General features: G+C 40.3%; 1 protein-coding gene across 1 annotated transcript in view; it reads right to left on the bottom strand.

The window, feature by feature from the left end:
* The window catches only part of WNT2 (Wnt family member 2), a 48,860-nt gene extending 40,483 nt beyond the window's left edge, over positions 1-8,377 (bottom strand). The window contains exons 1-2 of the mRNA XM_058724502.1: positions 7,503-8,377; positions 4,717-4,943 (exon numbers count right to left, since the gene is read on the bottom strand). Of these exons, the coding sequence (XP_058580485.1) occupies positions 4,717-4,943; positions 7,503-7,585 (310 nt within the window). The 5' untranslated portion in view covers positions 7,586-8,377. The remainder of the gene's footprint in view (positions 1-4,716; positions 4,944-7,502) is intronic.
* Positions 8,378-27,721: the final 19,344 nt, after the last annotated feature.

Here is a 27,721-nt window from a genome sequence, read left to right as displayed (position 1 = left end):
TCAGATGAAGGGTCCAGACTGAAATACTGAATTCAAAGAAACCTAGGGGCTGAGGTGGGAAGAGAATTCAGGCAGTAACCAGCTCTGTGTGTTAACACTGGGAAGCTTTGGCTCGGCATCAACTTTCACAAGTAATTGAGAGATTGTTGAAGGCAATATGCAATATCCTTGAGTTACATACTATGTCTAACTATTAAGGTGAATTTACTTTCTTCTGGAACACCTGCACTAATCACCGGTATTGGGTAAAAGACAGTGAAAAGCTTTTCTTTGGTTTTTCTGGAAGGAAACAAATTTACCGCCTATAATTAGACGTGGGCAAGAACCCTTTGGGGTGCTTTCTTAGAATTGTTCTTTATTAGAGCACAGGCTACTCTCCCTTACAGGCTGAAAGGTACATATTTCAGTGCAGTAACTACATTAAATTATTTTAATAATCTGTAGTAACTCATAACACGGTGTTGTGGTATAGTGACAGATATAAAGCTCTTTAGGGTCCGTGTGCACCTCATTTTTCAACTGGGGCTGTATTTCATTGTTATTAGCATGCCTCTTTATTAATGGGTGCTGCAGCAAATATATTAACAAGCAAAATAGCAGCTCAACAACCTAATGATAACACAAGGCAGAAAACGGAGAGCCAGTCAGTGACTCCATGCGTCAAGACGAGTGTGACTTTTTGAACCACACAGCTGGGAGAACAAACCACCTTTTCGCATTGAAGTCCTGCTTGTTTCCGTTTGTCATTCGGTGCTAAAATTTATTATATGTCCCTTGCAATATTTGCTCTGCTAGTCTCATTATTAAAAATCAGGAAAACATATCTACACCATATTAAGTGGCACTTACCTCAGCCTTCAAAAAATATCTCCCCTGAAACCTCTAACCATCAAAAAAGGAATCAATCATGCCCCATATATAGCTAAAATCAATTATATGAATATTTGCCATAGGTAGCACTCTCCAGAGAGAGATGTGATGGTCGCAGAGCTCTTTTAAAGAGTCCCAGGTTCTATTATAAGGATCACAGATTTTCTAAGTGAACTGAGACGTTTCGCAAAAGAAGGTGATTAATAGATACTAAGGTGGCTTAATCTCAGGCAGTGGCTTTCAGGTAAATAAACACTTTGTTATACTCGTTTTATAGTTTAGGAAAATGCCTTGTTGAGGGTTACCCCCTTGGTCTGCTAAAGCCTGGTTTTATATTTGGAGTCCAGAGCCTACATTCAGAGATATCACAGAGAGGGAAAATTCCAAATGCTTAATGTGTTTAGCACTAGTCTTATTTTTTAAGGAGAAAGAAAAGCAATTTTGTGTGGTGGTCTTTTAGGGGAAAGGTATGGAAGATATGGATGTAGAGTGTTAGTGACCAGAGAGTATTTTGAAAGCAGTAAAGGAATAAATTGCCTATGTGCAGAATTCATCCTGGCACAACTTGCAAACAATTACATTGACTTGTTGCCGAAAGATGAAAAATCACTTAAAATCTGCTGTGTTTCAGAAGTAATTTCCAAAGTAAAAATATCACCTTTCTAAATATTTGTCATTTATTACTCAAACACATTACTCAATAACTAGATGCTACTGTGTATATTTACACACAAAATTTAGCACATTGACTGACTTTTCATTTTACCTCCAGATGTTTTGGTATCATGTATATATACGGCCTTATGATGTTTTCAGTTAAATGTCTTAGATGCATCGCTGAAATGCTATGTGTGAAATAGTAGCACATTTCAAGAGTTGGCTTTGTAACAAAACACATTTTGATCTTGGGCCTCTTCTTAGAAAAACGGATTCTTTTTAAAGCCATCACAATATGAAATAAAATCCAAATTTAAATAGTGGTACTTAATTTCCTGATGTGGTTGAAGTTTCTCTAATTTTGAGGGTGAGATAAGTCAAGAAATGGCTATCAAGTGCATAGGCATCATTTTTGTTTGGGGCAGAATTTGGGGAGGGCAAAATGCTAAACTACACCTTCTGGAAGGTTAAGGGTCGTTTAGCTCGCTCGTCAAACGCTTGCCTTTTTTTTTTTTTTTTTGGAAATTTCCAAGGATGAGACCTACTCACTTTTTTTTTTTTTTTTTTTTTTTTTTTTTTTTTAAGGCTTAGTCTAGAATTCTAGAGGCGTATTCTTACAGGAATATTTTTAGGTTTACTAGTTTGGTCTTTAAGTTTCTCTGCCTATGGCTGGTGACAGTCTGTGGAATGAGTGAATTACAAGTGTTCCTAAAAATTCTTCTGTCATCTTCTAGCTCTCTGAAGCAAAAGAGGCAAACACATATTTTCCTTTTTTCCATGACCATGGTATATGTTAGTGACTTTTATGTTCTTCCTATCACTGGTGTTGGCCTTTGCCTTTCCTATCCATCTATAAGGAAATTTAGGTTTCCAAAAGAGAGTTCTTCATAACCTAAGATGTGAATTTCCCTCCAAGCAATTAATTGTAAAAATCTTTGGATAGCTTCATTGGAATTTCTTGATTATTTCCAGGATAAACTACTTTAGGCCAAATTCAGCCCTCCCATAACCAACACAAAATCATCACTGACAGTCATAGGAGTTTATATAAATGTCCAGGAAGAAATCTGGCCTTCTGTGAAGAATGGAAAGAAATTGTGTAGCATGAGTGTTTTAAGTTTTGAGTACTTTGGCAAAACACTCAGCTTCATCTGAAAGAACCCTGAAGGAAGTACAGCTTAGATTCTCTTATTTACCTGAGGCCTTAGGCTAAGTTGAACTAGCCCCCTTCCTCCAGTTCTAACCTCTTCCCTCTCAGCAACCCTACAGCCAGGATTAAAGGATTTTACAAATGAATTCCCAGCTTTCCTAGACATGCTATCTTTAGGATCAGTAGGCAAAACTGCTTCATTTGATTTGTGATCTAAAGGTTTTTATTGAGTATGGAGACATCTGAATGGATTTTCGCAGACAGATTTTGGAGGCGAACATTTTGTCAATGAGAAGTACATTTAATTTGTAGTGATTGAAAAATGATTGTGAGCACTTTGGAAAGGAAAGTCCTGATATAGCGTAAACACCGAGAGCCTGTACACAACGTGCCTGAAGATCACGTGTGCTAGGTACTTGTAAACTCTCTTTGACAAGGTCCAGCACTTTAATTGATTCACTGGTGAGCTAATCTAGGTGAAGTCTTAAAATTCCATGCAGCTGAAATTGACTATTAACCTTTCAAAAATTTGCGATCTCATATTGAAACTCCAAAAGGAATGCAGAAGAATATAGTTTTTAAACTAGAGGATAAAATTGCAGAATATCGCAGTAAATTAACTTTAGGGATACACTGAGTGAGAGTACTACGCCCTTGGGGGATTTTAGAGACATTCAGTTATGCATTTGGCCTCATAAAACCCTAGGGCTGTGATGATTACATGATAGAAACACCCTCTGTTAAGCATTACCAAGTGTACAGCCTGGATGATTTTCTTAGGAGGGGGGGCGCAAAAACAAGTGTAGTTTCCTGTTTCTGGGGTTCGCACATGAACTGTTGTGTTTTCAGTCAGATTTCCAGTAGCAAATGGGCCATGCTACTTCTTGAAGAATGCTAATGCCAGCTTAAGGGATGGGTATTTTTGGGTAACTGAAATCTGATTTTCAGTTAGTTTGCTTTGATTTTTATACCAGCTACTTCCCATATTCAGAACTTTTAAGAAATTTGTTATGTGATTAGATAGTGTTTAATGTTCCTTCTAAGTAAAACAGAAAAACAAACATGTATGCTTGAAAACTGTGTATTCATATTTCTCACCCCTATCCTCCATAAATACTATTCTGCCTAAAATGTGCCTGAAAAACAACATGTGCTCACAATGAGTTCATCCATTCATTCAACCATTCAATGAATGAATGGTGTCTGTAACACACAAGGCATCAAGCAAGTGCAGAGAACAGAGGCTAGTCCCTACCATGCAGAATATACAATCTGCTTGGGAAAAGTGTTGAATTTAGACACAGAGTGACTCAAAGCTGAGTAGCTGAATGGGAGGTGAAAGGTGTGAGCAGAGATTTGTCTCTGCTTCTTAATAAGCACATGTGTTTTTTGAAATATTTTTTGGTTGAAAAAAATTTTGAGTATTCCACCCTTATCTGCTCAAATCCTCTAGAAGGTTCAAGTCCCAGAAAGAATAAAAAAGTCAAGAGAGGGGTGCCTGGGTGGCTCAGTCAGTTAAGTGTCTGCCTTTAGCTCAGGTCATGATCGCACAGTTCGTGAGTTCAAGCCCCACATGGGACTCTCTGCTGTCCGCTCAGAGCCTACTTCAGATCCTCTGTCCCCCACCTCCTCTCTGCCCCTTTCCCCCCGTCTCAAAAATAAATAAAAACATAAAGAAAATTGTTACCAAAAAAAAAAAAAAAAGTCAAGAGGGCCCTATGGCTGCTTCCTCCTTTCTCCTGGAGACAAAATCTGATTCTGGAGGGACAGGCAGGGTTGTGACAGGATATGGATGGACACCGCAAAGAGCAAAAAGACACCAGCCTGGGGCACTACATCCTAACCCGTGACTGGCCTCCTCCAAAACTTTAGGCACGTTCCTTGACTTCTCTAGTCCTCATCTACAAAACAGGGACCAAAAAGAACAAACTTCTGACTAATTAAATGCAAGAAAAGGTGGGGAGGGACTTTGAAGACCAAGTGAGGGACTTGTGTGTGAGAGGACAGCCCATGGAGCTGCACGAAGGCAGGAGACTTACTTCGGAGCAGGACCCTGCCGAAGAGGCTGTGATCTCTGTCGAGGGTGTTGCAGTTCCAGCGGTGCTGGCGGAATTGGTGCTGACACTCTGCAGTCCACTCGGCCACGCCTAGGCCAATGGCACGCATCACATCTGGGTGTCGGTGGCACAGCTGCCGCTGGCGGCTCACCAGGCCTGGCACATTGTCACACATCACCCTGGAGGAGCCACCTGTAGCTCTCATGTACCTGAAAAGGACCAACACAGAGGAGGAAAAGCCATAATCAGCGAGGGCTGGTGCCAAGTTTCCCAGGAGACTAAAGAGTTCAAAGGAGGGCTCAAATACGAATTCCTTATCCTTTTGGGGATATCAGAAAGCAAGAAGGGACACAGCAGGCGTGGAGAGTGATGTGGTAGAAGCCGCCCCCAAAACAGAGCAATGACTGTGTGTCTTAGACATGAAGCCAGGGCCACCTGATGGTGATCTGGCCAGGGTAGAAGAGTCAAGGTCTGCAGTCAGAGAATGGAGTGAAGGGGAGGGGCGGTGCGTTTTGGAGAGAACCCTTCAAAGGCTTTTCCCAAGAAGGCTCTGATCTCAGTGACCCAATATGTCTGAGGTTCCCTTTGGGGAAGTCGACTTTTTTTTTAACTTTTTTTTTTTTTAATTTTTTTTTTAACGTTTATTTATTTTTGAGACAGAGAGAGACAGAGCATGAACAGGGGAGGGTCAGAGAGAGGGAGACACAGAATCTGAAACAGGCTCCAGGCTCTAAACTGTCAGCACAGAGCCTGACGTGGGGCTTGAACTCACGGGCCACGAGATCGTGACCTGAGCCAAAGTCAGCCGCTTAACCAACTGAGCCACCCAGGCGCCCCAACTTATTTTTTATTATTTTTTTAATGTTTATTTTTGAGAGAGAGAGACCCAGAGCAAGACAGAGCGTGAACATGGGAGGGGCAGAGAAAGAGGGAGACACAGAATCTGAAGCAGGCTCCAGGCTCCGAGCTGTCAGCACAGAGCCTGATGCGGGACTTGAACTCAGGAACCGCGAGATCATGACCTGAGCCAAAGCCAGAGGCTTAACCGACTGAGCCACCCAGGTGCCCCTGGAGTCGACTTTTAGAAGCAGCTTGCTCCCATTTATCTGACCTAACGTTTAAGTGTCTTTAGAAACTGTCTGTATCTGTCTAATCAACACCTGCTGGTATCTGATGTTCCACTCTCCTCATAGACATGCACTTCTTTCCTTACCAAAGAATCCTTTAAATATTTCCATTTTTCCAGCTCTTTTTGGCTTTTATAGAGAACCTTTGGAAAAAATTCTTTCTATTGTTATTAAGGACACTAAATGTTTGGAAGAATCAAACAGTGTTATAGCTCCATAAAGTACTTTTGAAAAGAAACTTTAACAAAAAATTACATCATCATCTCTACCCAGATGTTCTCTATTAGTTGTGAAATGTTTAGAAAGGTACCTTTTTATATAACCCAAGCTGCCATAGGTGTCTTTTGAAGCGATCAAACAAGGAGAATGTCTTTTTCTTGTATTTTCATTATTTTATATGATCATAAAATCGTTACAGCTGTGACTTCCAAAAAATATATTTAAGTGACAGCTGAGAGACAATGTGACAAAAAGCCTGGGCAATAAATAATGTTTATATGCCCATGGAAACAGAAATAGTCATTTTATTGAAAAATGGTCACTCTGATAAATCAATCTTTGATCCTATGTCAGCAATGTCAAGGCTAAACGCCTTTCTGTTCAAAGCGGCTTAGGAAGGAATTGAACCCCTCTTCCCATCAACGCTTTGCCTTGCTCCTTTGAAGAGCTCAGGGTCTTCCTAAAGTTCCCTGCTCTAGTCTTTAATTTGGCTAAGACTTCTCACTTTGGCCAGATTCTTTAAAAAAGAGCCCACTATAATGGGTCCTTCTAAATTAGTATTTTAGTATCTGTTTTGAAACTTGTAGGTTCAAGGACGTTACAGACCTTAACAACTCCACCTCTTTTCAAGATCAGAAGGAAGGGAAATGGAGTGAATCTTCTTTTGGAACTTTGAAGGACGCTAGGACCTGTTACATATCGACATTCTGCCCCTCCTTTGCTATGCACAATAACTAAATAACAGACCATGCAAAGGACAGCAAAGTTACTCTTTGGGGGTGATTATGAGTTTGAACAGGGTAGCATCTTAGAGCCCCCTGGGGCTGGATCTTCGCGTTAAGGTGGTAGTCTCTACCTGCAGGCAAGGCGTTCTTCCGCCCCACGGGGTGAAGCATTAGGAATGTGGAAGGACGGGAAATAATGCAAAATCATACGCGTTGGGTTGTGTCGCTCTTGACTGCCAGAATTAGCCCATCGGTTTATCTTGAGGCTATTTGGAGGGGGTGGGGGAGACGGTTGTAGTTTTCAAGGTGAATTTTCACACACACACACACACACACACACACACACACACGCCTGTGCAACAGAGCTAGAGACCCGGCTAGCGTGTGTCTCTACGGGATAAGAAATTGGCTGATTTTGCTGTCGCTCAGCTGGATCCAAATCAACCAAACATCCGAGCTCTCATTTGAGGGAAATTGTGGGTTATTTTTTGGAGTTGTCAAAGCTGGAATGTCTTCCGAGGAAAAGCAAAGGAAGGGGCTGAGGCTGGGGCGGTGCGAGAGGACAGCAGCTGGGGTTTGGACGGGAATCTCGATGGCTGTGGCCGCGGGGAAGCGCCACCGGCAAAGGTCTCTGTGGCTAGTTGCGTTCCCGACTCCCATCTCCAAAATCCCCCTGCACCCATACGCGTGGACTTACCACCATGAAGAGCTGACCTCAGGGGTGAGCCAGGTCAAGAGCAGGGGGAGCCAGGGCCAGATTCCACCGAGAGGGGCGTTCATATTAACCCCCTTGCGTCCGCATCAGGTCAGACTCCGTGTGCGGGCGCCATGCGTGCCCCGAGCAGAAGCGCTCAGCGCCGGGAGCGCCTCGTCACGGCCGCAGGCGCCTCGCCGCGCCCCCGCCCCCCGCGCGTCTGCGGCGAGTGGCGAGACTCGCTGATAAAGTTTCAAACCACCAGCGGGGCGAGCGATAAAGGCCAGCCCTGGCCGCCTCGCCCACAGCCCAATTCCCCAGGCGCTGCGAGCTCGGGCAGCCCGAGAGCTCTCGAGCTCTGCGCGCCTCCCGCGCGCCCCAGTCCGTTCGGCTCCCCGCCTGCCGGGAGCAGCCGAGGGAGGGGGTGCGGCGCCGGGTGGGGCGGGGGGCGCGGGTTTTACACAAGGGTGGATGCAATGATGGCAAGAGGTGTCTGGAGATGAGGTGAGGCGGGGAAGGAGGAGCACCTCTGCGTGGCCTTGGGCACCCGCGGAGGGAGGCACCTTTCGGGAAGCTCCTGGTCAGAGCATCAGTGGGGCTCCTGCCACAGGACCGGTGCTCCAGATAGGCGGATAGGCGAGGCTACCCTCCGGCACACAGAAGTCTCCGAGAGTGCAATGTGGGAAAATGAAGGAGAGGATGAGGAGATAACTGTGTACAGGATGCAAAAATCCAGGGATGATTTTCAACTCATCGCTCCGCTTCTCTCCCAAAGCCAAAAGGAAGAGCGAGTAGAGATTTGGGGCTGCCGAGTAGTTGCCGGGCAAGGTTGGGGAGGGCGGGGCCAGGCCTCAGGGAAATGAAGACCTGTGGCCTTGATTCCTCAGAGCTGGGCTTATATACAGAGCTCGCAGGGTGGGGAGCCGGGAGTCCATGACCCTCCGGACCTCACCCAGGCAACCTCAGCCAAAGTGTCTGGGGAAGATGCGGTTTTTACGCACACTCAGTTCCTCCCCGGCGCAATGGAGCGCACAAGATCACATAGGGAAGAACCAAGGCAGCGCAGAGCTGCCGGGGGTCTGCGCTCCAACGCGGGTCACGCCTTTTCGCCTTGCGGGGGTAAGAGGACCCTGGGTCCTGGATCTGGGCCCCCGCACAGAGCCAAGAGAGGCTCAAGCTCGCGGGTGGAGCATCTTAAGCAGCAACTGGCTTGTAGCCCCGCCGTTTATCACCGGAAAGGAAGGAAGACCAGGAACTCGTGGCGGCCGTGAACTGTTCCATTGCTCTCTTCCTGGGGTGGAGGGACCCGCCGCCCGCCAGGGGAGCGTGCCTCGGGGAATGGGGAATGTGTGTGCGTGTTGAGGGTGGGGGTGGGCGCTGCATTGTTCGCAGGGCGAGGAGGGGTGGCCGTTCAGATAGGAAGGACGGGCTCTTCCCCCCCCAACCACCACCCCCCCCTCCCAGGGCCTGGACTAGCCGGAGCATCAGCCCTTGCTGGGCGCGAGCGCGGTGTGAGGCTGGATGGGGCCAAACTCAGAAACGCCAAAAACCTGAAAGATGCTGTCATCGCCACCCCCATCCCCCCCGCCGGTCCCTGGCAGGTCCAGCCCCTCCCAGCCTGACCCAGATACATCCCTGTTTGGGTCCGGAAAGGGAGGGGAGGGAAACAAGCACCGCGCCACCCACGACTCGGGAAGAGCAGGGCTCTGCGCCAGGGCCGCTCCATATCGCTGGGCCTCGACCCAGGGGAAGTTCTGGTCGGTCTGTGCCGGTCGTGAGGGAGGGGTGAGGAGGGCGCGGGGCAGGAGAGGGTGGGGGTTGCATTTCTACTCACAGCGTGTGCTCACGCTGGTGGTGGCGTGTAAAGCAGGGTGAGTGATGTGATAGGCACCGAACAGCAAGAAATAATCTCATTTACCTCTTTGCTTATGCTCACAAACCTCTTTCCTGGATGAAGTAGAAGAATAAGCTACAATTTACTTCCACTCTACTATGTCATGTCTCTTATGGTAAATCCAGACACTTGGGACATGTGGGAGAAATGAGTGGCCCCAGAGGAACCATAAGTTGCCCAAATTTCACTTTTGCCGGCAAATAACATAGGGGTGTGGATGTGGATGTTGGGAAAGGTAGGCAGCTGTATGCTTCTGTCATGGACTATAAGACCTGAAACTACCCAAGAAAGCTCCTCAATCTCCAAGTTCCACCCACCTCAGCACCTCCTGTGCTCTCAGCTAAGGGGAGTTAGAAATACAAGGAGTGTGGCCATCAGTTTAGAGGCCCTTCCTCTCCACCCAGGGAATTATTGAGTGGCCAGGACATCTGCCCTTCAGTTGTTGGTGAGGCCATTGGAATGACCTAAACCTGAAACAGACCTCCTGGAAAAAGAACGGACCATCCCCAAAACTAATTAAATCCACTTGAAAGGACTTCATCCTGGGGCAGGAGAAGTACCACATGACTTGCAGAACAGGAATCAGCCTTGGGTAAAAGGCAAAAGCTGAAAAGTTCAAGAGAAGCTAAATCCAGATGTGAAAAAAAGGTCCACCCAAACACCCCTTCCTGACCTGTCTGGAGGCAGTCTGGACCAGATGACTTGTCTCTTCCAGATCTGTGATTATATTTCCCTTCATTCTCCACCCCTATTCACTTATGACCCATTATTAGCCTGTGCAACTCTTCGTCCTGCATAGCAGGTCTGACTTTCCTCAGTCCTCATCTGTACCTGTCCTTCAGATGGACCCTTCACTTTGAAGACAGTGTGTTCAACTACTAGAGGAAGTTGGGAAATGCTCAAGAAAGTTAAGAGGAAAGAAAGTTATTGCAATTCTCATTTCTCTTGCAATAAAAACTACCACCCTGAAGAAGAGTTAATAAATAATGAAGTAAATTGCATATGACTTTAGCTATGCTATAGCAGATGATGAGGTAAAGAAAGGCAGGGTTCAGAGTGCCACTCCATCTATAGATGTCTGATTTTTTTTTATTCAATGAGAAATTTCAGAATTGACTGTAAAATTTATTTACAGTATACAGAACCAGATTCTCTTTCTGGAGATTAATGTTAGTTTGCTTATAACTTCAATATAGCATTGTAGCCAAATGAGTCAGTCTATTTTCTCAGTTAGATCCATTGTTTGTCTAATCTCCCAGGGCAGAGAGAGAACTAATTTACTACCAGACCATCTCCACCCTCTAAAAATGGAGAGTTACTTCTTCAACCAAATAGTCATTTGTGTTTCAGTCTGAACTGGCTTCTTCCTAAGGCAGTGACTCCTAATTTAGCTACTCACTAACCAATGATTCAAAGGTCTAGTATCTCCAACTTAGATTCAGTGACCTTAAGAGAGAACATTTTGTATTAACAGGATGGGTCAAGATGGAAAAGAAAAAATACATCTTTTTATTTTCTAAATCTATGAGTATCATATACATTACAACATAGATTACATATAAAATAACAACATAGAATATTTATAATTATAGTCTTTTTTTTACTTTATAAATCTATACAACTAACAGTGTCACATACGTAACATTAGTTGTTTGAAATTTTAAGTTTGTTTTCAATGCACTTAAAAACATTGTCCCTTGGGGCGCCTGGGTGGCTCAGTCCGTTAAGCAGCCGACTTTGGCTCAGGTCATGATCTCGTGGTTCATGAGTTCAAGCCCCGTGTCAGGCTCTGTGCTGATGGCTCAGAGCCTGGAGCCTGTTTCAGATTCTGTGTCTCCCTCTCTCTGACTCTCCCCGTTCATGCTCTGTCTCTCTCTGTCTCAAAAATAAATAAATGTTAAAAAAAAAAAAAAAAACATTGTCCCTTTTCCTCTTTAGTCAGTCCTAAAAAATTTTATTAAGTGCATTCTTACCTATTCTTTGTCAGAAATTCCTCTTAGAAAAAGTTAAAACTATCAGTGATTTAAATCTCAGTATGTATTTAAATGTGCACCAAAGACTTGCTTCTAGCATGGGATGTTCCATGACTATCCCATAATTGTCCTGGTTTTTCTGCCGAAAGGCACTTTTTTTCTGAGGTGCAAGAAAGCGGAACCCATGTCTTAGGGAGAAATTAGAGTTTTGAGTTGTTGAAGCAGCTGAAATTGGTGGGGTAGCATATCTGTAAGTAGGTAGCTGTGAAAAAGGGAACCCTAAAAGTCTACATGAAGACTCACCATGGGTCCTTGGCTAAAAGCTGAGCTGAATATAGACATATTAAGATTCTGCATAGCCTAGTAGAGATTGCCTACTGCATATCACACAATGTTGAGAGACATTCAAGTTCCATCTCAGTGGGGTGGAGAACATCATTAAGCTTTTCAGCCATTCTCTTTAGATGTGAGAAAGATCATCTCTTTAATGTAAGCGGCACACCTTTGTGTAGAAGTATGATTTAGGTCAAAGATTCAAAACTTTGTTTCCCCACCTCACATACTCAAACAAAGAACAAAAACAAGATAGGCCAAATGAAATTTACAAGAATAAAACCAACACTCATTAAAGGAAGACAACATAATCCAACACCCATTAAAGGAAGACCATATTGTAGAATTTACAATGTTGTGCATATAATAAAAAAAATAGGAAAGTGAAAAACCAAGAAAATGTGACTTATACTCAAGAAAAAGAAGGCAAAAGAAACTGACTCTGAGATGATCCAGATGTAGGAACGGGTGGGAAAAAATATTTTAATAGCTTATAGTTATGTTCAAGCATTTAAAGGAAAACATGATTACAATGAACAAATAGATGGATAATCTCAGTAGATAAATGAAAGCCATCAGAAACAAATGAAAATCTAGAACCAAAAAGTATAATGTCTGAAACGAAAAACTCACTGAATGGGCATAACAATAGGATGGAGTTGGCAGGAGAAAGGGATGATAAACGTAAAGATAGAACTTATCTGAGGAACAGAGAGAAAAGATACTGGAAGTTAAAGAAATGTAAACTCAGGTATCTGTAGCACAATATCATGTAGTCTAATATATGTGCAAGGGGAGTTCCAAAAAGAAAGAAGAGAGGAAATGTGAAATTACATACATGTACATGAAAAGACACTGAATCAGATTTGTCCAATAGGATAGAACACAAGAGGGTCAGAAAACCCCAAGCAGAATAAATACGAAGCATATCACACCTATATACATTATGATCAAACTGTTTAAAACCAAATATGGGAAAAAAATCTCTAAAGCAACCAAAGGCAATAGATACATTAAATACTAGTGGACAAGAATCTGAATTACAGCTAACTTTTCATTAGCGATAATTGGAGTCAGGAGTCAAAAAACCCACAAGATTTTAAAAATGCTTAAAGAAAAGAATCTAGTCCACACAGAATTCTATAATAAGTGAAAAATATCCTTCAAAATTGAAAGAGGAGCTGTTCTTTGTTTCTTCTTCTTCCCCTTGCCTTGGGAATAAGGATTACACTCCATGAATAAGGGCAAAACTGACACAGAGTGACACCAATAAAGTCTAAAACCAACTCTTTTTTTTTTTTATTTTTTGGAACGTTTATTTATTTTTGAGAGAGAGGAAGAGACAGAGAATGAGCAGGGGAGGGGCAGAGAGAGAGGGAGACACAGAATCTGAAGCAGGCTCTAGTCTCCGAGCTGTCAGCACAGAGCCCCACCCGGGGCTCGAACTCATGAGCCGTGTGATCATGACCTGAGCCAAAGTCAGACGCTCAACCGACTGAGCCACCCAGGTGCCCCTAAAACCAACTCTTGACAGGATCAAAGTGAGTCATAAGAAAACTCAACTCTCCCTGAAAGAACACAGTATCATTCAGGGTCTCTATACATTTTCATCCATCATATCCAGCATCAAACCTAAAAATTGAAACCCAACAAGCAAATCAACAGAAAACAGACCCACAAGTAATTTAGAATTTTGATATGAGTTAAAAAATAACTTTTAAGAGTTCAAAAAATAACATAATTTTAAGAGACTAAAACTCATATAGAAAACTTAAATAAAAATCCTAGAACTGAGGGAGGGGAAGAGAATGTGTGACTGAAATTAAGAATTAGATAGATGGTTTAAGGAACTACCTAGAATCAACAGAACAGTGGACTAGTAAACAGGAAGAGGAATCAATAAAAAATATCCAGATAATGCACAGAATTAAAAGGATCTAAGATATAGGGACACTTGGGTGGCTCAGTCCGTTAAGCATCCGACTTCAGCTCAGATCATGATCTCGCAGTCCGTGGGTCCCAGCCCCACATCAAGCTCTGTGCTGACAGCTCAGAGCCTGGAGCCTGCTTCAGATTCTGTGTCTCCCTCTCTTTCTGACCCTCTCTTGCTCATGTGCTCTCTCTCTCTCTCTCTCTCAAAAAACAAGCAAAAAAAAAAAAACCCATTAAAATACATTTAAAAGGATATAAAATACAGAAAAGAAAATAAGATATAGAGTGAAAATGTCTACCCAGGAGATCTGGAAAAAGAGGAGAGAGAGAATGGGACTAAAGAAATATTTCTGAGAATTTTCCAAAATGATGGAAGAAAGAAACCCACATATTCAAGAAATCTACAAACGTGAAGTAGAACAAGCACAGGCAAAAAACCATTCTTAGGCACATCACACTTAAGTTGCTGACAAAGACAAGGAGAAAATATTAAAGCTGCATGAAAAGACAGACACAGTAGCTTCGTGGGAGAAACCATAAGCTATGGTTGGCTTTTCAACAGAAACTATTGAAATCAGAAGACAGTGGAATGACATTAAAAAAAAAAAAAAAGAGGGGTGGTGGGTGGGACTGCTGATCAGGAATTCTATAATCATTGTAAGGATCCTTCAAAAATGAAGACAAGGGTGCCTGAGTGGCTCAGTTGGTTAAGCATCCGACTTGGGGTCAGGTCATGCATGATCTTGCAGTTCACGAATTCGAGTTCCGCATCAGGTTCTGTGCTGACAGCTCAGAGCCCAGAGCCTGCTTCAGATTCTGTGTCTCCCTCTCTCTGCCCCTCCCCAGCTCATGCTCTGTCTCTCTCTCTCAAAAATAAATAAACATTTAAAAAAATGAAGACAAAACCAAGATGCTTTCAAACAAAAGCTAAGAAAATAAGTACTAAGCCAGTTCTTTAGACTGAAGGAAAATTATATACCACATATTACGGAATTTCAGGAAAGAATAGACACTGGGAAGAGTAAATCTGTGGGAAAACATAAGATAGTATTAACTACTAAAACAGTTAGGAAATGATTATAATATCTTGTGAGGCTTAAAACATGTGGAAGGAAAATGTATGACATCACTAGCACAAAAAGCAGGCGGGGGTACTCTGATTCTAGGTAAGATGGAGTAAGTACACCTGGCCTCTCCCACTGAATACAGAGATAAAACTTGGAAAGAATGCATAGAGAAGCTATTTGAGGACCATGAAAAGTAAATGGTACTAGGTGGATTAAAGAAAACTGAAATTTTAGGTACTAACAAGTTAGGATGAATTTCTTATTTTGTATTTCCTCTGGTATCCTGAAGGCTGGACCCAAGGTAGTCAAATACTTGAAGTGGGTACCTTGCATTGATAGACAGACCTACAGGTGAAGTCTCCAGAGAAGCCCTCAGGTTTTGATTCAAGGAGCATGAAAGGGACTCATAACATACCAGAGAGAGTGGAGGAAATCCCCTCTGTGCCATCACCCAACCCCATTTCTCTTACACCTGGCAGTAGTGATAGTGGCAACAATGAGAGACTATACGTGTCTGAAACTCTAAGAGATGGGAAAAATCCTCTCCAAAAAGAGTAGCTGTGGTCTCAAGAAAGCAGGACAAAATTCCATTGCCTTCTCACCACCCCCCCCAACTTTTTCTTTCTCTTCTGCTGTGTGGCTCCAGAAATGGTTAGTCACAGAATGTAAGCGGCAGAGTGAGATAACTAAAGCCATAGTTCCTGCCCAGAGGACCAAGAAGGGGATTCTTTGAGAAACAGAAAATAACTGGTAAGTCAGGGAGAATGAAGAACTTGGGAAAGTGATCCTGTAACATTATATGTGAACTCCTGTGCCTACTTCCTAAGCTGTGTACATGTGAATCTGACTCTAAAGACTTTGAGACAGACCACCTCCCAGGTCCCAGACAAACCATCTTACACACATGAGAAGGGCATGAATGGCATTGCAAAAGCTTTGAAAATTAAGATAACATTAGAACATGAAGCCACAGAAAGTTGGGCAGAATTTTTAGCCTGAACACAACTGGGTTGATTGTATGCTAAAACAAGACTATCAACATCCTCCATAGAACTTTTTTTTTTAAGTTTATTTATTTATTTTTGAGTGAGTACAGATGTGCACGTGTGAGTCGGGGAGAGGCAGAGAGAATGAGAGAGAGAAACCCAAGCCGGCTCTGCACTGTCAGTGCAAAGCCTGATATGGGACTTGATCCCACGAACCCTGAGATCATGACCTGAGCTGAAATCAAGAGTTGGATGCTTAACCGACCAAGCCACCCAGTGCCCCCATAGGACTTAATCTAGACCCAGAGTCTCTTAACAATCTATTCAAAATATCCAGGATACAATCAAAATTGCTTGGCATGCAAAGGACCAGGCAAATTCCAAATCATATAGGAAAAGGTAATCTATAGACACTAATTCCTAGGTGACACAGATGTTGAAGTTATCAAAGACTTTCAAAGCAAGTATTATGAAAATTCTCCAAGAAGTAAGGATGAATACTTTTGAAACAAATGGATAATAGAAAATAGTAAAGAAACAGAAAACAGAGGAACCACACAGAAGTTTTAGAACTGAAAAATGTATACACTATCTTTCACAGTGATATAGTGAAATATCTATCTCACTAGACAAGACCAAGAGCAAAATGGAGATGAAAGTGTGAGTGAATGTGAAGACGGATCAAGAGAAATTATGCAGACCTAAAAAACAGAAGGAAACAAAGACTGAACAGAAATAAAGCCTCAAGGATCTGTGGAACAATTCCACAAGGTGTAACGTGTCATGGAATTCTAGAAGGAGATGAGAAACATCCCATTGCAACAAAAAATATTTGCAAAAATAATGGCTAAAAACTTCCTAAATTTTGTCAAAGGTATAAACCTAGAGATTCTAAAAGCTCAGCAAACCCCACACAGGATAAACTTAAAGACACCCATGCCAAGACACATCAGAATGAAACTGCTGAAAGCTAAGGGCAAAGATAAAATCTTAAAAGCTGACAGAAACAAATGATGCATTACTTAAGAGGAACAAAGGAAAATGATGATTTGAATGAAAATAGATTTCTCATCAGAAATTATGAAAGCAGAAGGGAATTAAACAATATATTTTTAAAGCTCTGAAAAAAATAACCCTCAGCCCAGAATTCTTTTTTCTTTTTCTTTTCTTTCTTTTTTTTTTAAAATAGGCTTTATGCCCAGTGCAGAGGCCAACATGGGTTCATGACCCTGAGATCAAGACCTGAGGTGAGATTGAGAGTCAAATGCTTAACTGAGCCACCCAGGTGCCCCAGCCCAGAATTCTATATACAATGAAAATATCCTTTATGAATAAAAGGGAAATAAAGACACTCTCAGAGGAAAGGAAACAAAGAATTTATCATCAGCAGACCTGTTCTAAAATGAATGCTAAGAGAATTTCTTAAGACAAAAAGGAAATGATAAAAGAAGGAAACTTGAAAAATTTGGGATGCAGGAAAGGCAAGAGAAATGGTAAATAGCTAGGTAAATATAAACTTCTACTTCTCTCCAGTTATTTAAAACATGTTTGATAGTTGAAGGCAAAAACAGGTCACAGTCTGATAGTGTTTTCATTGTATGTAGATGTAATGCATAAGAATCTACAATATCAAGTGGGGAGGGTAAAGGGACATTTATATGGTGATAACTTTCTACATTCCACTTGAAGTTAGAAAATGTTTACTTTAGAATCAGCTGTAAAAAGTTATGCATATATAACATAATCCCCCAAACAATGACTATACAAAGAGATACAGCAAAGAACAAAAAAAATTAAACTTCAAATAATACAAAAGAAGGTAAGAAAGAGGACTAGAGCAATGAAAAACAAAAGTAGGAGACAAAATAAATGGTAGACCCAAATCAAGACATATCAATAATTATATAAAATATATATGGTCCCAACACAAAAATTTAAAAACAAAGATTGAATATATAAAAACCGAAGACCCAACTATGTGCTATCTATAAGAAACTCACTTCAAATATAATAATGCAGGTAGACAAAAAAGGAGGATAGAAGAAGATACATCGCATAAACACTAACTAAAAGAAAGCTGGGTTGATATGTCAATATCAAAGTAGGTTTCTGAGCAAAAATATTTACCTGGATAATGAGGGACATGACATAATTATGAGGGCCAAAATACCAAGGAGAAATACAGTACTAAATGTTTACGCACCAAATAATAGGCTTTCAAACTATATGAAGGAAAAATTTACTGAACTGTAAGAAAAAACAGACAAATTAAAAATTATAGTTGATAGCAACATTCCACTCTCAGTAGTTGATAGAATGAGCAGACAGAAAATTACCAAGATATAGAACGCAGCAATACCTTCAACCAACTGAATTTAGTTTTTTATAGAATGTCACTCTACAATAGCAGAATATACATTCTTTTCAAGTGAACATGAAACATTCACTAAGAGAGATGGTATGGTGGGTAATATACATTGACAAATTAAAAGAAGTGAAATTATACAAAATATCTTCCTTTTTAAAAAAAATTTATTTTGAGAGAGAGAAAGAGCATGAGCAGGGGAGGGGCAGAGGGGGAGAGAGAGAATCCCAAGCAGGTTTCACACTGTTAGCACAGAGCCTGATGTGGGGCTCAATCCCATGAACTGTGGGATCATGACCTGAGCCAAAACCAAGAGTCAGATGCTTAACCAACTGGGCCATCCATCCGCCCCAAATTATGCTACTTGATTGAAATGGAATGCAATGGAAAATCAGTAAGAGAAAGAAATCAAGAAAATCTCCAAGCTTTTGGAAATTAAGCAACATACGTCTAAATAATGTGTGGGTCAAGGAAGTGTCAAAGGATATTTCAAAATATTTTGAACTGAATAAAAATACATTATTACGAAACCATGTTTAATATTCTAAGTCAAGAATAAATAGTATAATCTCTAGGTTAACCAGTAAAGAAATAATACAATGAATAACTTTTCTAGTTATCTATTGCTACATAACAAAGTACCTTCCTCCCAAATTACTGCTTTTTAAAAAAATGCAATTTTTAAAAATTCAAGTATAATTCACATTCAGAGTTTCATGGTTTCAGGTGTTCAGTATAGTGATTCAGTAATTCTACATGGTGCTCATCACAGTAAGTGTACTCTGATCTTCACCTATTTCACCCATCTCCTTGCCTTCCCCACCCCTTGCTCTGGCAACCACTGATTTGCTCTCTGTAGTTGTCTATATTTTTGTTTGTCTTTTTTTCCCTTTGTTTTGTTTCTTAAATTCCACATATGAGTGAAATCATATGGTATTTGTCTTTCTCTGACTTATTTCACTTATCATGATACTCTCTAAGTCCATCCATGTTGCTGCAAATGGCAGTATTTCATTCTTTTTTATGACTAATATTCCATCCAAATTACTGCTTTTTAAAAATCGAGACTTAACATGTAACTAATTTTAGGTGTACAACTTAATGATTGATGTATATATTGTGAAATGCCATAATAAGTTTAGTTAATGTCTATCACTACACATAGTTAAAATTATTTTTCTTTCTTGTGATGAGAACTTTCAAGATTTACTATATAACAACTTTCAAATCTACAGTATAATATGGTTTTTTATAGTCTCCATGCTGTATGCTACATCACTAAGACTTATTTATCTTATAACTGGGAGTTTGTACCTTTTGACCACCTTCACCTGCTTCACCCACCCCGCATCCCATCACTGGCCACCACCAATCTGTTTGCTGTATCTGTGAGTCATTTAAAAAAATGTTGAGATTCCACACATGCATAATGATACGGTATTTTCTTTGACTTACTTCACTTAGCATAATGCTCTTGAGGTCCTTCCATGTTTAAAAATAAGATTTCCTTATTTTGAAAGACTGAATAATATTCCATTACACACACACACACACACCATTTTCTTTACTTATCTCCTAAGGGACACTTAGGTTGTTTCCACGTCTTGGGTATTGTGAATAATGCTACAATATACATGGGGATAAAGATATCTTTTTGAGATACTGATTTAATTTCCTTCAGATAAATGCCCAGAAGTGAAATTGCTGGATCATATGGTAGTTCTAATTTTATTTCTTTGAGGAACATCCGTACTGTTTTCCATAGTGGTGCTACCAGTTTACATTCCCCATAAATAGTGCACAAGGGTTCTCTTTTCTTCACATCCTTGTCCATGCTTATTTCTTGTCTTTGTTTGATAATAGCTATTATAATAGGTGTAAGGTAATATCTCACTGTGGTTTTGATTTGCATTTCCCGCATTAGTGATGTTGAGCACCTTGTCCTGTCCTGCTGGCCATCTGTAGGTTGTCTTTGGAATAATGTATATTCAGGTATATTTTCTCATTTATTAATTGGGTTTTTTTCCTATTGAGTTGTATAAGTTCTTTATATATGTTTTGGATATTAATCCCTTATCAGATAAGTAATGTTCAAATATTTTCTCTCATTCTGTAAGTTGTCCTTTCACTTTATTGATGGTTTCTTTTGTTGTACAGAAGCTTCCTAGTTTGATGTAGTCCCACTTGTTTATTTTTGCTGTTGTTGTCTCTGCCTTTGTTGTCAAATCCAAAAAATCATTACCAAGACAGATGTCCAAGAGTTTACCACCCATGTTTTCTTCCAGGAGTTTTATGGTTTCTGGTCTTACATTCATGTCTTTAATCCATTTTGAGTTGATTTTTGTGAATAGTGCAAGATAATGGTGCAGTTTCATTGTTTTGTATGTGGCTGTCCAGTTTTTCCAATATCATTAATTGAAAAGACTATCCTTTCCCCAATGTATATTTCTGGCTCCTTTGTTGTAAATTAACTGGCCAAATATGTGTGGGTTTATTTTTGGGCCCTGTATTTGGCTTCATTGGTCTATGTGTTGGTTTATATACCAAAAATCATACTGTTTTGGTTATTATAGCTGTGCAATAGTTTGGCATATGGAAGTGTGAGGCCTCCAGCTTTGTTTCTCAAGATTGCTTTGGCTATTTAGGGTCTTTGTGGTTACATACAAATTTTAGGATTGTTCCATTTCTGTGAAAATGGCTTCAGAATTTTGAAAGGGATTGCACTGAATTTGTAGATTGCTTTGGTTTATATGGACATTTTAACAATGGTAATTCTTCTAATCCATGAGCATGAAATGTCTTTCCATTTATTGTGTCTTCTTCAATTTCTTTCATCAATGTCTTAGTTTTTGATGTACATGTCTTTCACCTCTTTGGTTAAATTTATTTCTAGGTATTTTATTCTTTTTGATGCAATTGTACATATGATTATTCTCATAATCCTCTTCCTGATAGTTTATCAATAGTGTAGAAATGTAACTGACTTTTGTGTATTGATTTTCTATCCTGAAATTTTACTGAATTTTTTTCTAACATTTTTTGGTCAAGTCTTTAGGGTTTTCTATGTATAATATCATCTCATCTGCAAAAAGAGACAGTTATATTTCTTTCTTTCTGATTTGAATGGCTTACTTCCCCCCCTGGCCTAATTGCTCTGGCTAGGACTGCCAGTACTATGTTGAATAAAAGTGGCAAGAGTGGGCATCTTTGTCATATTTCTGGTCTTGGAAGAAACCTTTCATTTTTTCACTGTTGAGTACAATCCTAGCTTAGGTCTTTGTTGTGTTGAGATACATTTCCTCTCTAGCCAGTCTGTTGAGAATTTTTATCAGGTATGGATGTTGAATTTTGTCAAATGCTTTTTCTGTATCTATTGAGATGATTATGTGATTTTTTACCCTACCTTTTGTTAATGTGGTGTATCACATTGATTTGTGGATGTTGAAACATCCTTGCATCCTGGAATGAATCCCAGTTGATCATCCTGTAAGATCCTTTTAATATATTATTGTATACAGTTAGCTAATATTTTGTTGAGAATTTTTACATCTTTATCAGAGATATTGGTCTGTAATTTCTTTTCTTGTAGTCACCTTGTCTAGTTTTGGTATCAGGGTAATAATGCTGGCTTTGTAAGTTTAGTAATGTTCTCTTCTCTTCTATTTTTTGGAAGAGTTTGAGAAGGATTGATATTAATTAATCTTTAAATGTTTGGTAGAGGGGCACCTGGATGGCTCAGTCAGTTAAGCATCTGACTCTTGATTTCAGCTCAGGTCATGATCTTGGGGTTCTTGAGATCAAGCCTTGCATGGGGCTCTGTACTGTCAGCTCAGAGCCTGCTTAGGATTCTGTCTCTCCCTCTCTTTCTGCCCCTCCTTTGCTCATGTTTTCTCTCTCTCTCTCAAAAACAAATAAACATTAAAAAAAAAAGTTTGGTAGAATTCACCAGTGAAGCCATATGGTCCTATTTTTCCTTTCCTTTCCTTTCCTTTCCTTTCCTTTCCTTTCCTTTCCTTTCCTTTCCTTTCCTTTCCTTTCCTTTCCTTTCCTTTCCTTTCCTTCCCTTCCCTTCCCTTCCCTTCCCTTCCCTTCCCTTCCCTTCCCTTCCCTTCCCTTCCCTTCCCTTCCCTTTTCTTCCCTTCCCTTCTCTTCTCTTCTTCTCTTTTCTTTTCTTTCTGTGAGAGACAGAGAGGGATAGCACACATGAGCAGGGGAGGGGCAAAGGGAGAGGGAGAGAGAGAATCTTAATCTTAAGCAGACTCCATTCTCTTAATGGAGCAGAGCTCATTGGTGGTGGTGGTGAGGGGGGTTCAATCCCACCACAGTGAGATGATGACATGAGCTGAAATCAAGAGTTGGAGGCTTAGCCAACTGAGCCACCCAGGCACCCACATATGGTCCTGACTTTTGTTTGTTGTAAAGTTACTGATTCAGTCTCCTACCTAGTAATAGGTCTGATTGGATTTCCTCTTTTTGCTTGATTGTCTTAATATGTTGTGTTTCTAGGACTTCATCCATTTCTTCTAGATTTTCCAATTTGTTGGTGTATAATTGTTCTTAGTAGTTTCATGAGCCTTTGTATTTCTGTGGTATCTGTTATAACATCTCTTTCATTTCTAATTTTGAGGCCACTCTCTTTTTTCTTGGTGAGTCTAAAGGTTGGTCAATTTTATTTATCCTTTCGAAGAACAAGCTCTTAATTTCATTGATCCTTTCTACTGTCATTTTAGTCTCTATTTCATTTATTTCCTGACCTTTGTTATTGCCTTCCTTTTATTAACTTTGGGCTTTGTTCTTCTTTTTCTAGCTCCTTGAAGTATAAGATCTGTTTCTTATGTGTGAACTTCTGTTAGAACTGCTTTTGCTACATCCTATAAGTTTTGGTATTTCCATTGTTATCTGTCTCAAGATATTTTAAGATTTCTCTTTGATTTCTTCTTTGACCTATCATTTGTTCAGTAGGATGGTGTTTTACATCCACATATTTGTGGATTTTCTAGTTTTCCTATAGTAATTGATTTCTACTTAAAAAAAATTTTTTTGCATCTATTTATTTTTGAGAGACACACACACAGAGACAGCGTGAGCAGGGGAGGGGCAGAGAGAGAGAGGGAGACACAGAACTTGAAGCAGGCTCCAGGCTCTGAGCTGTCATCACAGAGATTGATGCGGGGCTCGAACTCACAGACCGTGAGATCATGACCTGAGCCGAAGTCGGACGCTCAACCGACTGAACCACCCAGGTGCCCCTGATTTCTACTTTTTATAACATTAGTGGTTTGAAAAACTTCTTGATATGATTTCTTCTTAAACTTATAAAGACTTGTTTTGTGGCCTAACATATGATCTGGAGAATTTTCACTGTGCATTGAAGAAGGATGTATATTCTGCTGCATTTGAGTAGAACATTCTGTAAATATTTTTTAAGTCCATCACTAGTAGCTAAAGAAGTACAAGATAGAACAGAAACAACTTTATTGAATCCATCAGTAGGAAAAAGTGTCAGTCAGTTAATATTAAGTATTGGTATGGCTTTGGGGTAGGTAATGGATGCTCATACACTGCTGAAAGTTCTGTAAATTAATATAGGCTCCTTGAAGAACAGTATAGGAGTGATACAGTAAGGCTCTCACCTGGAAACACATGGTGGGATAATTCAAGGAGGTTTGATTTATAGAGACTATTTTTGAAGGTGTAGGCAGAGGAACTGTTACCATCCTCCAACTGTAAGGCACGGGTATGAAAGTGAAGGTTCTTGGAACCCAGAAGGAATGAATCTTGTAGCGGTGCAGTGCCCTTCAGTTGAAGGACACAGAGAGCAATGTTGCAGGGAGGAGAGCCATATGAATACATTCGTGAACCTTGTTCTACCTCAGGTATTCTGCTGGAGTTCCCCATTGGATAAACCCAATCAAGAAATAATTTAAAGGTCCTTTGATGTGGTTCATAGATTCAGCTTCCTAGGGTGGTCGAAGGTGAGAGAGGATCTGGAGGGGAAGGCAGAAATACCTGGCAACATCAATAGTTAATGATATTGAATACTTGTACCCTATAGCTATATATTCCACTGCTAAATATAGCTAAAGAAACTTTGTCACATGTACATAAGGATACATGCACGAGTATGTACAGTATACTGTTGAGAAAAATAAAAAATAACTCAAAATTTTATCAGTGGAGGAACAGGTTGATAAAATGTGGGATGGACATATGATTATATATTATACAGCAGTTTAAAGGGATTAATTACATCTTCACTTTTTAACATGGATATATTGGAAAATAGTTTTGAGGGAAGAACCAAATTATAGAATGAGGAAACATAAGTAACCCTGTATTAGTTGGGAATATTTTTGGCATCATTAGCATAAAACTCGACCACAGTGGTTTCGTCACTGTGAGAAAATTAATGTGAGAAAAATAATCCCACATTGAAGAGTTAGACTATCCAGAGCTGGTGCAGCTGCTCCAGGATATGTACAAGGAGGGTTCTTTCACTGTTCTTAGTGTATGGACCCATCTTATGGCTTTTAGGTAATTTGTAGCAGCCACATATCTGTGTTAAAAATTACATCACTTCAGATTATTTAACAATTCAGTTAACTCATATTTTCCAATGTCTTTAGTATTAGTTTGCAAGTAGACATGAAATGAATAAATATTTTTCAAGTCAGGTGAATTTAATGAATAAAAACCCAAGAAAGTGTGTATCTTTCAGGTGGATAAACTCTGGCACGTGGTGTGTAAAATGTTTCAGGGAGATGAGGTCCTCTCTGACTTGAGAAGGTCAAAGTGTATTAGGTAGGTATCAAGACAGTAGTCTGACCACGACTGAGTCACATACCTCTTTATACCACCCAGTCTTCATCTATGGAACAATAAGAATGCAAACTCCAATTCTCTCTAGTATCACAAAAGGGTTTAATAAGCTTGGCTTTAGAGACAAGTGGTTTCTACTTCTGACTTGTGGCTGATTGCACCCCTCTGTATTTGAGCCTGGTGCCATCTGTTAAAGAGGGAAAGGGGAAACAGGGAGTCTTATCAGGTAACTTATTATCTGCAAGACCTAGTAACTGTTGTCTTGTGGATTGTGAATACATCTTTGTCAGGTTAGACAATTTAAGCATTTTTAGTTATGTATCACTACATGATAGAAAATATTTCTCTCAAACAAAAATATAGTCCTGGCAATTAGAAACAAAAAATGTAGCCCCAGCAATATAGTCCTGACATTTTTTTCTCGTGTAGAGTATCATTTTTGTATATGTAAGGCACTGCAATACATGCTTTAGATGAATAACCACAATTTATATCGGCTACCATTTTTTTAATGCATGTCACATACCAGATATTGTAGAAAACCCTTTATATGCCTTAGTTCACTAAACCTTATTGGTTTAATTAAGTAGGTTTATTAAGAATACATTTTGTTAAATTAGCTAAATGACTGGCATATAGTAATTGCCCAATTAAAGATAATTTTTTAGTATTATTATTATTGTCATTCTCATATTGTAGATGAAGGGGCAGAGACTTGCAGGGCTTAGCTAGCCTTGTAAGAGCCACATAACTAGTAAGTGGAAGAGGTGAAACTGGAATTCAGGTCTTCCTGGCCACAAATCTGCATTAATTAGAATATTCAACAACCCCTTCTATGTCACTGCACTTAACACTCTTAACAACACCCCTAGCTCAGGATAATTTTTACTCTCCAAATTAGGAAACTAAGTTTCAGAGAAAAGAATTATTATTCATAATCATGTATTTCATGACTTCTGCAAGGCTCTGCTGGTGACAGCTGGGTTCCTTGGGAGGCAGATACTGCGGTGGAGATTAGTATACTGGACATTTCTTAGGGAGCGCTCCGTTTCTTAGGGAGCGCTCCGGACAGCAATACCTGTGCAAGGTAAGGGGGAAAGCAGGAGTGGGCAGAGGAAGAGATGGGCTGTGATACAGTCTTGGTGAAGGCCTCAGCCAGGCCCCTTTGGAGCTCTGAAGCAGAATGGTCTTCAGGGTTATTTTGAGTTGAGACAAGATTCCTTTAAACCCATAGGTTGATGAGCCATTCCTGGGAACAGTGTGGGAAAGCTACTATCACTCTGGGGAAGGCAGCTTGCTTTAGTAGAGAAAACTCTCTCAAAGAGGTCAGTCTCCTTCCTGCACTCACAGAAGCTGGGGTAATAAGTCCTTTATTTCTAAAGGGAGTTCTAGGAGCCCCATCACAGAATACAGTTCAGGAAACGAAACCTTATGAAGAATAAAACCTGCAGTTTTTCTTTCATTCTAGAATGCTATTCCTATTTTATCTAGAAACTGACTTAGGGACTTTGCATAATAACTTTAATCTTTCATTTCCCCTATTGAAGTCCCCCATTTAAGCGGGCCACGGCTAACCATAAGTGTTATTATAATACTGCCACTGATATGACAATTGTTTTATTACCCCTAACTGGATACTCACAGTATTACTACTGAAGATTCTAGGTGTCTCATTTTAATACCTTACATTGAGGGGCAAGGAAAACTGGGGGTGGGGGGGGGGGCATCTGCAACTCCCAAAATTGTTTAACACTAATGAGCCTTGGATCCATGATGAGTAGAGATTTACTTTAAATTTGGTCTAAGTCTTTCCTAAAAGATTTCGCACATTGGGAATTTTGCCCATTTTCCTTTGTAACTGTGTTCTGTGGGAGGGCATCAGTTGACATTGAGCCTTACCCCCACAAGGAAAGATAAGTCAGTCTATCACCACACTCTCAATTGTGGAGATTTAAACAAACAAACAAGCCACTAAACCACACCCTTTCCTATGAAGCAGTCTTACAAAATTATTTTTTTTTCCAACTGTTTACATCCTTAAAATAACAGTAATCCAATTGTCTCTTAAAAAAATTTTTTTTAATGTTTATTTTTGAGAGACAAAGAGACAGAGCATGTGCAGGGGAGGGGCAGACAGAGAGGGAGACACAGAATCCTAAGCAGTCTCCAGACTCCGAGCTGTCAGCACAGAGCCCAACATGGGACTTGAACCCATGAACCGTAAGATCATGACCTGAGCTGAAATCAAGAGATGCTTAACCAACTGAGCCACCCAGGCCCCCTCCTCCATTGTCTCTTTTAGTAATAGTTTAAGTATTTAGATTTTTGATCATTTTATATATATAAAATATATAATGTATGGGTATAATGTCTTCAACATACAAAGCACTCAGTAACCATCTAATGAGTTGAAGTGTCATTAGTAGTTTTGTCAAAATTATAAAATAATTGGCAGCAACCAAATATTAAGATAAATTCTCACACATTAGATCTCTGAATGTGAGATCAAAAACAAAACCACTCATGAGGGATTCAATTTGTTTAGTAAACACTGATTCTCGTAAAGCCCCTAAGGTTTTGTTCTATTTTAAGAATTCCCAATTGGATCTATTTTTGAATATGGCATCATTCTGAGTCTTAGAAAAATCTATTTTATAGATGAGGAAACCAAGACCCAGAGAATGTACACACTAATGACATGGCTGGAACCTCGCCTACCTTATCCTCTATCTCAGGGTCATCGTGGAGGTGGGGGCCAGGTTAGGGGGTGAAAGGGAAGCAGCAGCATGTAACAGTAGACACGATTTCAAAAGGAAAAAAAATAAAGGAGATTAGAGTATTTGAAAGATTCCA

The sequence above is a fragment of the Neofelis nebulosa genome, chromosome 4 (assembly GCF_028018385.1).
Source record: "Neofelis nebulosa isolate mNeoNeb1 chromosome 4, mNeoNeb1.pri, whole genome shotgun sequence".
Lineage (NCBI taxonomy): Eukaryota > Metazoa > Chordata > Mammalia > Carnivora > Felidae > Neofelis > Neofelis nebulosa.
The sequence above is the reverse complement of the archived record's forward strand: the minus strand, read 5'-3'. Positions and strand labels throughout refer to the sequence as shown.